Source organism: Rhinopithecus roxellana, chromosome 2 (genome assembly GCF_007565055.1).
Source record: "Rhinopithecus roxellana isolate Shanxi Qingling chromosome 2, ASM756505v1, whole genome shotgun sequence".
NCBI lineage: Eukaryota > Metazoa > Chordata > Mammalia > Primates > Cercopithecidae > Rhinopithecus > Rhinopithecus roxellana.
In genome coordinates this window covers 108,683,757-108,701,906 of record NC_044550.1, presented here as the reverse complement: position 1 = coordinate 108,701,906, position 18,150 = coordinate 108,683,757, and the positions used below count along the sequence as shown (strand labels likewise).

The window sequence follows — 18,150 nt, the reverse complement described above, 5'->3', positions numbered from 1 at the left end:
CTGTTCCCAGAGGAGCTGCGAGGTGGAACTGGCTGCGCGGTGGAGGTTCTCCCCGGCCCCGGGACGAGCGCCCAGCGTCCCCTCCCCGCGACGCTCCCTCGGAAGCCCGGGGAAGAGCGCAGCAGAGGCGGGCAGGCGGCGCGAGCGGAGGGGACCGACTTCCACCGCACCCGGGTGTCGCCAGCCCCGCCTGGCCCTCGGCGCCGGGACCCCGACGCACCGCGCGCATCGCGGCTGGTGGCTTGGTGGGGGACTGCGCCTGCGAGCCCCTCTTCACGCAGAGATATCGGGGTTCTCTGAACCCCAGAAATGGGCCTGGCAGGGGAAGGAAGCTGCAAGAAAGGAGTTAATCTGCAGGCCGCTCAATTCTTTCTGTGTCAAATCGCTTCACTCCCCTCTCAGCAGGTCAGAGCTAGGGGTGACCGAGTTACGCCCCGGGCGCTGCCTGAGCAACGCTTTCTACCGCGGTCCTAGTGTCTCCGCTCCCTGGAAATAAATGCGGAGCGCTGACTGTGTACCTCTTTCTGCGGCTTGCGGAGAACAATTAAACAGGTCCCTGCACGAGGCCCTTCTAGTTAGCATGTCCTATGACGCGTTTGTCTGCTACTCAGGTTAAATGTCCCGTTTGTATCTGAGTGGACTTGGCGGATGGTAGGCGCATGTTTAGCCTTAGTGGACAGTACCAAATGGCTTTCCAAAGTACCATTTTATTTTTCTTCCAGCAATGTGGGAGAATTCCAGTTGTTCCGCTTTCTTGCCAGCACTTGGCATTCTGTTTTAATTTTAGCATTCTGGAATGTGCAATGGTATCTCACTGTTCTTGTTCTTTAGGTTAATTCATGTGATATTGCTGTTAATGGGCCACTTTAGGGCTTATTGGCAATTCCTTCCTCCCTCCCTCCCTCCCTCCCTCCCTCCCTCCCTCCCTTCCTTCCTTCCTTCCTTCCTTCCTTCCTTCCTTCCTTCCTTCCTTCCTTCCTTCCTCTCTCTCTCTTTCTTTCTCTTTCTTTTCTCTCTCTCTCTCTCTTTCTTTCTTTCCTCTCTTTTCTTTCTTTCTTTTTTTGACAGAGTCTCACTGTGTCTCTGGATGGAGTGCAGTGGTGCCATCTCGCCTCACTGCAAACTCCGCCCTCCGCCTCCTGGGTTCAAGTGATTCTCCTGCCTCAGCCTCCCAAGTAGCTGGGATTACAGGCCTCCCCCCCGCCCCCACCACCACACCCAGCTGATTTTTGTATTTTTAGTAGAGATAGAGTTTCATCATGCTGGCCAGGCTGGTCGCGAACTCTTGACCTCAGGTAATCCGCCTGTCTCAGCCTCCCAACGTGCTGGGATTACAGACATGAGACACCGCCCCCGTCCTTTATTGGCAATTTATTTATTATTACTATTATTTTTGAGATGGAGTTTTGCTCTTTTTGCCCAGGCTGGAGTGCAATGGCTTGATCTCGGCTCACTGCAAGCTCTGCCTCCCAGATTCAAGCGATTCTCCTGCCTCAGCCTCCTGAGTAGCTGAGAATACAGGTCTGCGCCACCATGCCTGGCTAATTTTGTATTTGTATTTTTAGTAGAGACGGGGTTTCACCATGTTGGCCAGGCTGGTCCCAAACTCCTGACCTCAGGTGATCCGCCTGCCTTGGCCTCCCAAAGTGCCGGGATTACAGGCGTGAGCCACCGTGCCCAGCCGACAATTTCATGTTTCAACCTAATAATTTGCATTTCCCTGGTGAGAAATGATGTTGAACACCTTTTCAAATGCTGATTAACTATGGATATGATCTCTTTTGTGAAGCCTACGTTTCTGTTCAAGCCTGATCTATTTTTAGATTAGGTTACTTGTCTTTTTCTCTTCTGATCATCTGTAGTGTAAACCAAAGAGTATCTGAGGCAAGTCTCAATCAATTTAGAAAGTTTATTTTGTCATGGTTAAGGCCACGCCCAAGCCACAGCCACAGGAGGTCCTGATGACATGTACAAAGGTGGTTGGGGTACAGCTCGCTTTTATACATTTTACGGAGACATAATACATCAACCAATAGATGTAAGGTTTATATTAGTTCTACCTGGAAGAGCAGGACAACTGGAAGGAGGAGAGCGGCTTCCAGGTCATGGGCAGATTTAAACATATTCTGATTGGTGACCGTTCGTGGTGGCGACTCATGCCTGTAATGCCAGCACATTGGGAGGCTGAGGTGGGTGGATCACTAGAGGTCAGGAGTGCCAGACCAGCCTGGTCAGCATGGCGAAACCCTGTCTCTACTAAAAATACCAAAATTAGCTGGGTGTGGTGGCACACGCCTGTGGTCCCAGCTACTCAGGAGGCTGAAGCATGAGAATTGCTTGAATTGAGAGTCAGGGTCTGCAATGAGCAGAGATCGTGCCACTGCACTCCAGCCTGGACCTCAGCACAAGACCCTGTCTCAAATAATAATAACAATAATAAAAATAAATAAATAAACCTATTTTGATTGGCAATTGGTTGAAAGAGTTATTATCTATAGAAAGGAATGTCTAGGTTATGATAAGATCACTTGAGGTCAGGAATTGGAGATCAGCCTGGCCAACATAGTAAAACCCTGTCTCTACTGAAAATACAAAAATTAGCCAGGCATGATGGCACACACCTATAATCCCAGCTACTTGGGAGGCTGAGGCTGGAGAATTGCTTGAACCTGGGAGGCGGAGGTTGCAGTGGGCCGAGATCATACCACTGCACTCCAACCTGGGCAACAGAGTGAGACTCCTTCTCAAAAAAAAAAAGTTAATACGGTCCATTTTCAGCCAGATGTGGTTGCTCAGGCCTGTAATCCCAGCACTCTGAGAGGCCAAGGTGGGAAGATTGTTGAGCCCCAGAGTTCAAAGCCAGCCTAGGCAACATAGCAAGACCCCATCTCTACAAAAAATATAAATCAATACAAATTAGTCAGGTATAGTGGAGCATGCCTGTGGTCCCAGCTACTGGAGAGGCTGAAGTCGGAGGATGGCTTGAGCCCAGTAGGTTGAGGCTGCAGTGAGCTGTGATCACACCACTGTACTCCAGCCTGGGCAACAGCAAGGCCCTGTCTCAAAAAAAAAAAATTGAAAAAAAAAATCAGTTTAATATTATGTATATTTTACCACAATTTTTTTTTTTTTTTTTTTTTTTTTTTTTTTTTTTTGAGCTGGAGTCTCGCTCTGTCGCCTGGGCTGGATTGCAGTGGCCGGATCTCAGCTCACTGCAAGCTCCGCCTCCCGGGTTTATGCCATTCTCCTGCCTCAGCCTCCCCAGTAGCTGGGACTACAGTCGCCCGCCACCTCGCCTGGCTCGTTTTTTGTATTTTTTTTAGTAGAGACGGGGTTTCACCGTGTTAGCCAGGATGGTCTCGATCTCCTGACCTCGTGATCCGCCCGTCTCGGCCTCCCAAAGTGCTGGGATTACAGGCTTGAGCCACTGCGCCCAGCCTATTTTACCACAATTTTTAAAACAAACACCCTCCTTCCCCAAAATAGGTCATTCCTCTGTGTGTGTGTGTGTGTGTGTGTGTGTGTGTGTGTGTGTGTGTAGAGACAGGGTGCCTCACTATGTTGCCCAGGCTGCTCTCCAACCCCTGGCCCCAAGCAATCCTCCTGTCTTGGCCTCTTAAAGGGCTGGGATTACAGGCATGAGTCATCCCACCCAGCCTATCTTTTTACTTTTGACCTATGTATGTCTTCATATTTCAAGTGCATTTCTTGCAGCAGCATATACTTGGGTCTTGCTTCATTTTCCCCATTTGAAAATCTCTGCTTTGACTTAATTATTTTCTCTATTATTTTTGCTGACATCATGTCAGCACTGTATGTCTTCTTAAAAGTAGAAAGGGTTTGGGTTTTTTCCCTTAATTTTGTGTACTATTGACAGATCTTTGATAAAAATTAGAAACTTAGCTATTCTCAGAATAGTATTCTATGTGTGACCTCCCTCTAGTGGCCACATTGAATAATGTTATGAAATGCAAGCATTTCTTCCAGAGCAGAGCTTCTCCATAGCAAGCTATGCACATTGAACTATTAATTTGACTTCAGTGTTATCTGCGACTGTGTATAAACTGGTATCACAGTCCTGAGAGACACTCAGTGCCTAAATAAGCCAAGAGGGGGAAACTTGGCCTCCTTGGAATCTGGAAAAATAGTAGCCACCTAAAATAATTAATAACAATTATGGTGTCATTAGCCCCTTAACATGTAATTCAAAAACACATGTAGTAGTTGGCATAAGATAGTTATGGTAAATAAGCAATGGAAATGATGAATTTCAAGGACAAGTAGGAGGAGGACAAATAAAAAGTGTAAAATAAAATGGCAGAAACAAAATTTTAAAATATGAGCAGTCATTCCTTTGCAACTTCTTTTGAATCTATAATTAATTCAAAATAAAAATTAAAGAATATCAGTGTAATAATAAATGAAAATGGATACAAACTCTATAGTTAAAATAATGAGAATTTTTCTGAGCACGTGACATACTCCCGTAATCCCAGCACTTTGGGAGGCTGAGGTGGGCGGATCACCTGAGGTCAGGGGTTCAAGACCAGCCTGGCCAACATAGTGAAACCCCATCTCTACTAAAACTACAAAAATTAGCCAGGTGTGGTGGCGGGCACCTGTAATCCCAGCTACTCAGGAGGTTGAGGCAGGAGAATTGCTTGAATCCAGGAGGCAGAGGTTGTAGTGAGCTGAGATCACAGCACTGCACTCCAGCCTGGGTGACAGAGCGAGACTCTGTCTCAAAAAAAAAAAAAAAAAAAAAAAAAAGAGAAGGAGAAAGAAAACATAGAGGTTTACAGGGGATATACTTATACAGAATGGTTGAAAGTAAAGGGTTAGAAAAATATAAACTAGGCAAATACAAACCAAAGGAAAACAAATAGCTCTGTTAATTTGTCAGGGGAAAGACTTCAAGGCAAAAAGTATTACTACAGATAAAGAGGGCCGCAGCTTAATGATAAAAAGCTAAATTCACCAAAAAGATATAACAATTCACATTTTGTAGGCCTTTATTTTTAATTAATTATAATTTGAGATGGAGTCTCACTCTGAAGCCCAGGCTGGAGTGCAGGGGCACTATCTTAGCTCACTGCAACCTCTACCTCCCAGATTCAAGCAATTCTCCTGCCTCAGCCTCCCTGGTAATTGGGACTACAGGCATGCACTACCACACCCAACTGATTTTTATATTTTTAGTAGAGATGAGTTTTTGTCATGTTGGCCAGGCTGGTCTCAAATCCCTGACCTCAAGTGATCTGCCTGCCTTAGCCTCCCAAAATGCTGGGATTACAGGAATGAGCCAATGTGCCTGGCCTATTTATTTATTTATTTATTTATTTATTTATTTTTAGACCGAGTCTCACTTTGTCACCCAGGCTGGAGTGCAGTGACGCCATCTTGGCTCACTGCAACCTCCGCCTCCCAGGTTCAAGCAATTCTCCTGCCTCAGCCTCCCGAGTAGCTGGGATTTAAAGGCACCTGCCACCATGCCTGGCTAATTTTTGTAGTTTTGGTAGAGATGGGGTTTCACCATGTTGGCCAGGCTGGTCTCAAACTCCTGACCTCAAGGGATCCACCTACCTTGGCCTCCCAAAGTGCTGGGATTACAGGCTCACCACGCCTGGCCCGTGTATGCCTTTAAAAACAGAAGGCTTGAAATGTATAAAGGAAAATTCAACAGACCTCAAGGGAGAAATTGATAAATCCACCATTAAAATGACTATTGTTTTATATGGCAGGCAGACACGTAACAGAAGATTACATTTCTGCTAGTGTAACTACTCTTCATTTATATGATGACATTCCATATACCTACATTTCACAGTGCTGCACAAAAATGATGGTGGTTTCCAGGTTCTCCCTCAATGGAGAAATCTGAGAACCACTGACCTAGAAATTAAAGTGCATTATTTTCCTATTCATTTAACAAGCAGTTACTGAAAGACTATTATGTTGTGTTGAAGGCGTAAAGTTTATACATTAAAGGAGTCCGTTGCTGTACTTAGTTAAGCTATTTAATATAAATTCATAATTCATAAGCTTTTTTTTGAGAGATGGGGTCTCCATCTGTCACGCAGGAGTACAGTGGCGTGAACACGGCTCACTGCAGCCACCAGTCTCCTGGGCTCAAGTGATTCTCCCGCCTCAGCCCCCACAAGTAGCCCAAGTAGCTGGGACTACAGGCGCACCACCATGCCCCGCTAATTTTCGGGGTTTTTTTTTGGTTTTTTTTTTTTTTTTTTTAGAGATGGTGTTTTGCCACGTTGCCCAAGCTGGTCTCCAACTCTTGAGCTCAGGCAATCTGCCCACCTCAGCCTTCCAAAGTGCTGAGATTACAGGTGTGAACCACTGCGCCTGGCCTCGTAAGCCAATTTCACAAAGATTTATAGAGAAAAGCACCCTGAAGTGCACTCCCCAAATGCGCGTGCGCGCGCACACACACACACACACACACACACACACAGACACACAAACAGTTAAATCTCAGTCTCCTTCTTAAAGAAATGTGCTTGCTAGAACAAGGACCAGTAATAAGTTTCCAAAGTTCTGATGTCTTCAGTTACATTGTTTTTTTGAAAATAAGAAAAGAATACAGTAAGTACAAATATTGGTCCACAAACGCAGCCGGGCAAGGCAACTTAATTTCTATTCAGACACCATTCTGTCAAGCGGTGGAAATAACCTGGGTCCGCATTTCTCTCCACTGCTCTCCCATGGATGACTTAAGAAGGCGAGGGGAGGGGAGGGGCGTGTGGTCCGGATCTTTTTTTTTTTTTTTTTTTTTTTTTTTTTTTTTTGAGACGGAGTCTTGCTGTGTCGCCCAGGCTGGGGTGCAGTGGCCGGATCTCAGCTCACTGCAAGCTCCGCCTCCCGGGTTCACGCCATTCTCCTGCCTCAGCCTCCCGAGTAGCTGGGACTACAGGCGCCGCCACCTCGCCCGGCTGGTTTTTTGTATTTTTAGTAGAGACGGGGTTTCACGGTGTTAGCCAGGATGGTCTCGATCTCCTGACCTCGTGATCCGCCCGTCTCGGCCTCCCAAAGTGCTGGGATTACAGGCTTGAGCCACCGCGCCCGGCCTAATCTGGCCCTGCTGGACCCGCCGCCTGGGCCGCATCCCTTCGGGTCTTCAGTCTGTGCTGCATCAGGGGTGTTCTATCCAAGTCACGCTTTCCTCCCTTCCAACCCTGAGGCTCTTCAGGGCTTGCTGTCAGCCAGCTGTGGCGGCCTTGAAAAGGAAACGTTGTTCTGCTGCTCCTGGGCCACATGAGAGACATTGGAGCGGGAAAAACGGAACGGGGCTTTCTAGGGCCCTTCACTCCAGCAGGCTGCCTTCATTTTGTGGACTGTGGACACAAGCAAATCCCTCAGGTACCGGGGGTTTGTTTCCGTCTCGCTCATTGCGGTTGGATAAACGGGGCTGCCCGGGAGCCGTGTGCGGAAACGCCGCCTGGCCATTTCTTCCCCGGCGTCTGTGCCTCCCTGCGCTGCGCAGAGTACAGGCCCCTCCTTCCCAGGGATCCACAGGAGCCTCCCATTCTTTGCTTTCTCTCCAACTTTCTTCCTTTCTCTCCAGGTTTGGGAAAACTTCATGTCATCTTTGGAAGAGTAGCTGAGCAGGCAGGTTTTTTTTGTTTTTTGTTTTTGTTTTTTGTGTTTTTAAATTGACACGGAGTTTCGCTCTTGTTGCCCAGGCTGGAGTGCAATGGCGCGATCTCCGCTCATGGCTCACGGCAACCTCCACCTCCCGGGTTCAAGCGATTCTCCTGCCTCAGCCTCCCGAGTAGCTGGGATTACAGGCATGCATCACCACGCCCGGCTAATTTTGTTTTTTAGTAGAGACAGGGTTTCTCCATGTTGGTCAGGCTGCTCTCGAACTCCCGACCTCAGGTGATCTGCCCACCTGGGCCTCCCAAAGTGCTGGGATTACAGGCGTGAGCCACCGTGTCCGGCCGTGTGCAGAAAGCTTTTAGTTTTCCCTCAAGTGTTCTACGAAGTCCACTGGACTTGAGTTTTTTCTCTTCCTTTGGAAATTCTACTGCCGAGAATTTCTTCTGCTTCCTGAATGTTTTATTTTTCCTGTGCCAGTGACACAGAATGTCTAGCTGACTATGAGGAAAGGGTCATGAGGTAAAAGAACGCATATGGAAAAAAATCCTCATTCCTTAAAATAGCAAAATATTGTTCTTCAGTAGTACAGATGAAAAAAATAGTCTCTGATAACATTTATTGCATACTGATTTTAATAATAATAGGAATAAAGCATGTGTTTTTAAAAATGATTGATAGGATATGTGAAACACAAAACACTAGTTCAAACTGTGTTTAGAAAACGGACCCAGTCGGCCAGGTGTGGTGGCTCATGCCTGTAATCCCAGCACTTTGGGAGGCCGAGGCGGGCGGATCACAAGGTCAGGAGATCGAGACCATCCTGGCTAACACGGTGAAACCCTGTCTCTACTAAAAATACAAAAAATTAGCTGGGCGTGGTGGCGGCGCCTGTGGCTACTCCTGAGGCTGAGGCAGGAGAATGGCGTAAACCTGGGAGGTGGAGCTTGCAGTGAGGCAAGATCGCGCCACTGCACTCCATCCAGCCTGGGCAACAGAGCAAGACTCCGTCTCAAAAAAAAAAGATAAGATAACGGACCCAGTCAGCTCCAGGTGAGTCACTGGTTTTCTTCACAGAGCTTGCCTGTGGGCAAAACTGGAAGATGCCAGCCTGGAAGGTGTGTGGTTATGGTCGGAAGGCATTACTATACGAGCATAAACATTCGCTTCATTGTGTTGTATGATACTCAGTGTGCTTGTTGGAGTCTTCAACAAAGTAAGGAGAGGTGCTAAGATTGGAAGTGAGAAAAGAAAGGTTCAGAATCTGTCTTTAGGAAGTGCACAGGATCTGCCTGTGTTTATTAGGGGTGCGCTACAGGTTTCCCAGGCCTCCCTGCCTCCAGCAACCAAGAAGCCAACCTGAATCAGTTTCCCCCGGAAGCAGAGTGCCTTCTAGGAGAAATCCCTCTGTCTTTTCTATGATTCAAGGGCTCCTCTGCCCCCTCAAATCACCTCCTTTAAATAATAAGGCGCCAAATCCTTCTAACAAAACTTTTTGTTTCATGAACATTCGTAAAACGTAAAAAGTACAAGTTCTGATGGAGGCAACACACTGAAAGTCACTCTGCTGGAAGTACAACCAGAACCCCCTCTTGGGTCCTTGCCAGGCTGCATTGGAATTGCCTGTAGGCACCACAATTATATCTGTTCCTGGCATGTAAGCTTCTCCACGTAGCCTGGGCAACATAGCAAAACCAGGAGACCATAGCAAAACCTACAAATTAAAAAAAAATATATATATATATATCCAGGTGTGATGGTATGTGCCTATAGTCTCAGCTACTTGGGAGGCTGAAGCAGGAGGATCCCTTGTGCCTAGGAGTGCAAGGTTTCAGTGATCTGTGATTGTGCCACTGTGCTCCAGCTGGGGTGACAAAGCAAGATGCTGTCTCTAAAATAAATACATACATACATACATACATACATACACACACATATAAATATCTTGATCCTCTTTGCTTATGCTGAAATTTACCATGTCAACAAACAGTAGTAGTGTGTTCTAATTCCTAATACTTTAAATGTACACCTGCACTCAGGCATTATGTTATCACCACCAAAAGCACACCCTTTATTGTTTTTCTTTATTTCTTGTGACTCTTACTCTTTAGCAAATCACATTCTCTATTCTCAGTTTGGTAAGAGACTAAGTCTATAAGAGCTTCCACTAAAAATCCAAAAGGCTAGTTTTCCACCCTACTCTCATTTCTACATGGCCCTGTTCCCGCCAGCATCCAAGAGCCCATCCACGATTGAAAGCAGAGTTTCTTCTCATCTCCTAGATGCCTCGTCCATTCTCCCACTGGAAGAAAGCCACTAAGTACTGGGTTGGGCGGGTGGACATGTGTTCTGCTGAGCACCATTCTCTCCCCTAACTGTGTAAGTGATACCAGGATCTTGTGACCACAGGCAGCTCATGCTCCTGAGGCCATCTGAGGCCTCTCTTTTCTGAGAAAGTCCATGGAGGCAGAGGACAGTGTACAGTTTCCATGGAAAACCTCTTGTCAAGGATTCCAGCTATGACTCCTTCTGTAGAACAGGGTAGCTGGAGAGTAGCCAAGGAGAAATAGATCTCCCATTTAGAAAACATCAAAAACTCTGACTGGTAAAATTAAGTGTAACAAAGACGATACTACTTCCTGGATTAATATGTTAATTAAGATTTAATTTAATTTAAAATAGCTTCCTGTGATTTAAACATCACATAATTGAACGACTTGATAGTAAAAATAAATCCAGACATATAAGCAGATAAAACTTTATTTTTTAAGTGATTGTAGAATCATATATTAGCTTATTTTTTAAAAATGAAGATCAAATAAATATAGTGTGGATATTTCCTAAATTAAAGCTATTATGAGACTTAATATATGAAAAACTAGACTTACTAATATAAGACAAATAATGGAGAGAAGAAAATATCTGCTTAAGAATTAGTATTGGGATACCCACGCATGATATGGAGAAAAGTGAAATTAGACCTATACCTCCATACAATATAAAACATAGTGTTAGACATTTTAAAAATAGCTACCCAAAGTAGAAGAAAAAAACTGATATATGTACTAAATAGACTGCTATATCTATAAAAGATACATTTACATCAGAACATGAAGTATATCATCATACTATAGATCTGTTCATAACACTAATAGAATGATATAATAAATACCAAAAGGAAAACAACAAAATGAAAAACATTCAACACATATTTATTGCCCCAAATATGTAAAGAATTGTTGTTAATATAAATACTCTGCTTTCACTCCAGCAGTAGTCAATGAAGATTAAAAGTTTACACAAAAGGGAAACCTTGTCAAACTGTCAGATTAAATTGAATCATATGGAATATATACAGCTTCATAGTAATTAAATACAAATTCAAACTCATAAATAACTCACAAATAACTCTGTTTTTTTTAAGCCAGTGTTGGAGGAGAGTGTGAGAGAAAGCTTATCTCTGTAACTGGTGGGTTGGTATTTCTGAAGAGCAATTTGTCAATATGTAGCAAAAGCTACAAAACTTTAAAAATCTTAATCTATCCATTCCATTTGGGAAATATATGAGAAGAAAAAACTTAGAGGAGAAAATGAAGTTTGTGCAAGTTTCAATATAACAGCATTAGTTTTCTTTTCTTTTCTTTTTCTTTTTTTTTTTTTTTTTTTTGAGTGAGAGGCTTTCTCTGTCACCTAGGCTGAAGTGCAGTAGAGTGATCTCAGATCACTATGACCTCTGCCTCTCAGGTTCAAGCGATTCTCATGCCTCAGCCTCCTGAGCTGCTGGGATTCCAGGCATGAGCCACCACACCCAGCTAATTTTTGTATTTTTAGTAGAGATGGGGTTTTGCCATGTTGGCCAGGCTATTCTCAAACTCCTGACCTAGGTAACCTGCCAGCCTCAGCCTCCCAAAATACTGGGATTTCAGGCATGAGCCACCACACCCGGCCTATTTTTCATAATAAAAATAAGACACAATTCTAATGCACAATTAAAAGGAAAATGGAGGTTTAAAAGCAACTCTATATTACAGGATGAGATACAGTGCACTAACTTTGGAGACAGGCCATGTCTACTTATACTCAATCCGCAGGGCTACACTTAGTTCTTGGGACACAGTAAATGCTCAACAAGAGTCTGTTGAACAAACATATACATGGTTTATCTGTTTGTCTCTTCCGAGGTCTTGACTTTCTGTCTGCTCTGACCTCTGGCAACTTTGCACTAGTTCCTAGCTTTCATTCTGCTTACCTGGATTTCAGAACTCTAGCCTGCCCCACTCAAGAAAAACGCATGCCCTCTGTGGCCCTGGAACCGGAGTGACTTCTGCTATACCAAAGTCTCCAGGCCCAGGGTGACACACAGCTGCAGCTCCATAAACCTCTAACATGATGTCAGCAAATATAATAAATAAAAAAGCTTATAAAAACAACAAATAAACTTCGTTAAAGGTACAAATGAAAATTAGCAAACATGGGAAGATAATTGAGTAAAGAGTTTAAAGTTAAAAACGAATTGCAGTCATTCTAGGGGAAGGAACAGTTGTATTTGAGAAGCTGTATGGTTACATGAACTGCCTAAAAAACAAGCTAAGGAAAATTAAAGCTCAAATTTATATATTTTAAGAAATTAATTGCAATCAATTTCCTGGGATTAAATAGCATTTCCTCAACCCCAGCTGCCATTAAAAAGAGGCAAATACAGCCAAGGACTGCATCTTCTCTGGAAGGCTGACAGCACTGACCCTCAAGAAGGAGCCAGCTGACTGAGAACATTCTGCCCTGATATGTGCTGAAATTCCGCTGAGAGCAGAGTGGTACATTAAACCCTTTAGGGGCTTACAAAAGAAGTTTCCTATGTTTTAGAGTCACAGAGTTTTGCCAAAACAAGTATGAATTCACCTAGTGGCCCCCTGCACCAGGCCTTTCCTGTGGACACTGAGTGCCAGACACATCAATATGTAACAGCAGAATGAATGATGGAACGAACGATTGAATGAAAAGAAGTGAGAGGCAGCAGTTTGTCAGATTCTAGGAGACAATCACAGCATCGAGTGACCACAGTATCTATTTGAGAGGATTGCCATTTATTCTCTCGGGAGCGCATGGCTCTAAGGAAGCCCATATCCAGGCAGTGAGTTCTGGTGGGGGGCGCCTTTAGATGCAAGGAGGAGGAAACAGCTCGAAATCCCTGGGCCTGAGAGCAGCCCGTGCAGGCCGGAGGGTCAAGAACGCTCCGCTGGCGGCAGCGGCCCGGTGTCTGCCCCGGCTTCGACCCGGCCTAAGGCTGCTTGTGCTATAAATACGCGGCCCACATGCCGCGGTGACACGGTGTTCCTTGGGCTCGGCGGGACAGATAACATGAATGTGCCCTTTAAATGTCCCAAGTTGCAGGGACAGCCCCCGGCCCAGCCCCGCTCCCGGAAACGCCTTCGCCCCCGATGCCCTCTGAAGCGGGGAGGAGGGGGCGCCCCGTACATGCCCAGCCAATGCGCGGCGCGCGCGCCGGCCGCGACCCGCCTCCTCTCGCGAGAGCCCGGCGCGAATATAAGCGGGGGCTGCGGGCGAGGCGGCGGCCCCTTCGCGTCGCGCAGGGTGGGGGACTGCGCGGCGGTGCCAGGCCGGGCGTGGGCGAGAGCGCGAGCGGGCTGCCTGCGGGCTGAGTGCGTCGAGCTGTCACCATGGGTGATCACGCTTGGAGCTTCCTAAAGGACTTCCTGGCCGGTGGCGTCGCCGCTGCAGTCTCCAAGACCGCGGTCGCCCCCATCGAGAGGGTCAAACTGCTGCTGCAGGTGAGAACGGCGCGGTGCAAGGGGTGGTGCGGGCGCGGTGCAAGGGGTGGCGCGGGCGCGGTGGGCCGGGCGGGGCGTGCGTTGCGGCGTGAGCTGCAGGGCGCGGGGCGCCGCGGAAAATCTGCGCCAAGCCACAGGCCCGGGCGCCCGCCCGCCCGTGGGGGAAGAAGGTGCCCTCTGTGTAGAGACAGGTCCAGCGTCAGTCGCAGATTCCTGGTGTCGGGTGGCGCCCGGCGTTCGGGTGTCTATATATGGAAACCCACCCGGAGCCGGTTTACGTGTGCCAGATCCTGCGCCCGTGACAGCACGGGCGTGCACTCAGGCCTGGAGGCACCTAGTGATTGCCAGTATTTTTGGCACCGTCTTATGCGCATGCACCTTTACAATGAAAACACCAAAACCATCACGCAGGAATTCCCTTATCGTATCTCATGCACAATGCTGTATGCAGGCTGACGCCTTCATCTTTATGTAACCTCTGTGAGAGAGTTTTTCTTCTCCATTTTACAGATGAAGCTGAGGTTTTGAAATGTTAAGAAACAATTTTCGGAATAAACTCAGATCATCCTGTCTCCAAATCTTTTCCTCCCCTACCTGGTCGCTGAATGACCTATCATCATCCTCCTGTTTTTCTCCACCTGCCCAAAAGGTCAGGGCCCCTCAATGAGGAAGAGCCCAATTTGGGAGTCAAAATTACTAACAAAACCCCCCACACATTGCTCACAAAGGGAGCAAACCCTCAATAATTGATTACTTGGATTATCTGCTTGAAAACTTTGGAGCCCTAATGCTTAGTGGATTTATTCTCCTTCCTCTATTAGAGCATCTACTAGAGATCCTCATCTCCAGGGTGATCAGAGTGACACTGAGAAATGGTCGTTTTTTGGCCATCATGTCTATTAAATCCAAAGCCCTTTGAAGCAGGGAGTGTTACTCATTCTGTCCCCCAGTAAGCCCCTCATGCAGTTCTCAGACCTAGGGAAAGTGAAATAGATAAATGGCCAGCTTTATACAATTCAGTCACCTCTTCAGTTTATTTGGGGCAACACCTTTTCCCTCAAATACCCTAATAATTGAAGCCACATTGGATTATTTTGGCTTGTTATCCAGGAACTAACATGGATAACAGTATCCATTTACACATCCTCAGTATCCATTTGATTTCCTTATCCTTTTTTCTTCAAAAAAAAAAAAAAAAAAATCTAGGAAGTGCAAACCTTTTTTCTCCTGTCCTCTTCCCCTGTCTCTGCCCTGCCTGTCCTCTATCACCCACCCTCCCCTCCACCAGGTCCAGCATGCCAGCAAACAGATCAGTGCTGAGAAGCAGTACAAAGGGATCATTGATTGTGTGGTGAGAATCCCCAAGGAGCAGGGCTTTCTCTCCTTCTGGAGGGGTAACCTGGCCAACGTGATCCGTTACTTCCCCACCCAAGCTCTCAACTTCGCCTTCAAGGACAAGTACAAGCAGCTCTTCTTAGGGGGTGTGGATCGGCATAAGCAGTTCTGGCGCTACTTTGCTGGTAACCTGGCATCTGGTGGGGCCGCTGGGGCCACCTCCCTTTGCTTTGTCTATCCGCTGGACTTTGCTAGGACCAGGTTGGCTGCCGACGTGGGCAAGGGTGCCGCCCAGCGTGAGTTCCATGGTCTGGGCGACTGTATCATCAAGATCTTCAAGTCTGATGGCCTGAGGGGTCTCTACCAAGGTTTCAACGTGTCTGTCCAAGGCATCATTATCTATAGAGCTGCCTACTTCGGAGTCTATGATACTGCCAAGGGTGAGAGAGGGGCATCAGGGGAGAAGGAGGGCGGTGTGGTTAGAGGATCCTACGGGGTCTGTAACTCCTAAAGGACTTGATATATATCCATCTTGTTTTTTTCTAGTCCCTGGGATAATTGAGGCTTCTGAATGAGGAGATGGTGTGCATAAATTAATAGCTAAAGCATTTTTTGTGTCCTCTACTGAAATACACTCTGGCCTTGAGTTGTTAAGAGAGGAGGAAGGGGGAGCCTGTCTCCCTCTAGACACAGCCATAGCAGTTACGGAGTTTAACTTGAAGCCACTTCCAGTGCCCTGCATACAAGCAGAGCACTGGCTCCCCAGGGTCCAGAGATGGCAGCAGCCACCTTTGCTGCCTGCCCATACGTGAGGCACCTGCACAGGGGCAGGTTCCCCGCAAGGTCAGAGCGTGCAGCTGGAGGTGCGGTGGCCTCTCTCCCTCCACCTGCTTTCTGCTGAGAACAGTCGCTTCATAGCCGTTCGGCTTCTTGGCTCTGTCCACAGGGATGCTGCCTGACCCCAAGAACGTGCACATTTTTGTGAGCTGGATGATTGCCCAGAGCGTGACGGCAGTTGCAGGGCTGGTGTCCTACCCCTTTGACACTGTTCGTCGTAGGATGATGATGCAGTCCGGCCGGAAAGGGGGTAAGCTTGTGCTCTACTCATCTAAACGTCTTTATTTTTGCCCGAGGAGAACGTTTCACAGTGTTCCTTTCAGTCTTCCTTACTGGAAATTAATTTTCAAAATTATTTGATAAGGACTTAGGGAAGAAGGATTGTATTAATTTTCCCTAACATTCTCAACTATCTTATTAGGGAAAAGTTTTTTCCATTTTATTAAAGAGATGATAAGAACATCAACAGTAAGATACTTAGATGTGAATTTAGGGATGTAGCATTATAGAGACCCTAGGCCCTCTTCCCTTAGAGCCTGGGCGCAGCAGCTAGGGAAAAGAATTAGCTGCTGCTTACAGAGAACTCTCGCTTCCCTCTGACTTACAGGTGTTAGTGGGATGGGGTGTGTGGCTGGGTAGAGATGGCCTGAAGCAATCTGTTGTGCCGTAAAAAGTTTTGGCTTCTATAGGTTGAACCATAGGAAATTGCCACTTTAAAAATCAAAACCAGTCCAGTGTTAGCAGTTTCATATGTTTCAACTCGTTACAGCCTTTTATTTTAACTGCGTAACCTTGTGCAGTATCATCTGACACTGGGTGGCAGTTTGGTCCTCCATGAAACGAGGTCACCACGCGGCATAATCCTCCTGCTGCTCCGCGCTCTTCTTGTTTCACAGTTGGGCAGTCCGTGAATTACTTGGTTAATTGCCCCAATTCTACATTGACCTTGAACGAATGGAGTAAGAATGACAGGAGGCCCAGCCACCAGTTAAGCAAGGAAGGACATGTGCAGTGGAATGTTGCATGGAGCTGGGACTCCATGCCCAGATGACCCTAATTTTATACAGCTGGTAACAGTGTGTGCAGATATCTTTCAGAGGAAAGGTCTCTTTCCTCCAGCGTTTTGGAGCCCTCACCAACATTTGTTTCCACAGCTGATATTATGTACACGGGGACAGTTGACTGCTGGAGGAAGATTGCAAAAGATGAAGGAGCCAAGGCCTTCTTCAAAGGTGCCTGGTCCAATGTGTTGAGAGGCATGGGTGGTGCTTTTGTATTGGTGTTGTATGATGAGATCAAAAAGTATGTCTAATGTAATGAAAACACAAGTTCACTGATTTACAGTGACCTTGATCCACAAGTTCACAGATCCATTGTGTGGTTTAATAGACTATTCCTAGGGGAAGTAAAAAGATCTGGGATAAAACCAGACTGAAAGGAATACCTCAGAAAAGATGCTTCATTGAGTGTTCATTAAACCACAGATGTATTTTGTATTTATTTTACATTTAAATACCCACAGCAAATAGAAAATAATTTATCATACTTGTACAATTAACTGAAGAAGTGATAAGAAATCACTGAATGTGAGACATCAATAAAGACCACTTAATGCACGCTTTCTATTTTACTGAGCTCTCATTAACTGTAATATGCATTTTTAAAAGATCAAAAATGTTATTTTCTAGCATGATTCATTTATCAGTCAGTGGCCAACCTTCTAAATGCCAGATATTATATTGAGTATGTATTATATGAGAACACACAATGCTTAAAGTTCCAGTTTTCAAACTCAGGCAGGTCATATTCTATCTTACCCAGTGTTGCTGTAGGCTAGAAAGTGACAATGGCTTTTGTAATCCTGCCTTGTCTTAGGCACTTTCCTGCAGTCTTTAGAAATTCTGAGAGTCTGCTAAAAGCTTTAAATCACAATCTGGAGAATTTTCCATGATTAGGAAATGCTCTGTTTTCATCTCTTTAGATAACTGTGACACCTAGAATTTTATGATAAGTGGAGAGTGTTCATTGAAAATTAAGGCCAGGCGCGGTGGCTCACACCTGTCATCTCAGCACTTTGGGAGGCAGAGGCGGGCTTATCACTTCAGACCAGGAGTTCAAGACCAGTCTGGCCAACGCAGCGAAACCCCATCTCTAATAGAAATACAAAAAATGAGCTGGATGTGGTGGCACACACCTGTAATCTCAACTACTCAGGAGGCTGAGGCACCAGAATCGTTTGAACCTGAGGGACAGAGGTTGCAGTGAGCTGAGATGGCCACCACATCCATCCTAAGCAACAGGGCAAGACCCTGTGTCAAAAAAAAAAAAAAAAAAAAAAAAAAAATCGATTGTTGTAGTTCAGGCCACTATAACAAAGTACTGTAGACTGATGGCCTATAAGCAACAGAAACTTATTTCTCAGTTCTGCAGACTGGAGGCCCAAGATCAAGGTGCTTTTTTGGTCAGGTTCTAATGAGGGCCCTCTTCTGGGTTGTAGATTACTGACTTCTTGTGTCCTTACATGGCAGAAAGAGTGACAGAGCTCTCTAGTCCTTTTATAATCTCACTAATCCCGTTCATG

At 46.0% G+C, this 18,150-nt stretch overlaps 1 protein-coding gene across 1 annotated transcript; it reads left to right on the top strand.

Moving 5' to 3' along the window:
- Nucleotides 1-13,133: 13,133 nt before the first annotated feature.
- SLC25A4 (solute carrier family 25 member 4) lies at nucleotides 13,134-17,192 on the top strand. The gene is made up of 4 exons (XM_010377942.2): nucleotides 13,134-13,397; nucleotides 14,686-15,172; nucleotides 15,679-15,819; nucleotides 16,724-17,192. The coding sequence occupies exons 1-4, from the start codon at nucleotides 13,287-13,289 to the stop codon at nucleotides 16,879-16,881; spliced, it is 897 nt and encodes a 298-aa protein (XP_010376244.1). The 5' UTR covers nucleotides 13,134-13,286; the 3' UTR covers nucleotides 16,882-17,192.
- Nucleotides 17,193-18,150: the final 958 nt, after the last annotated feature.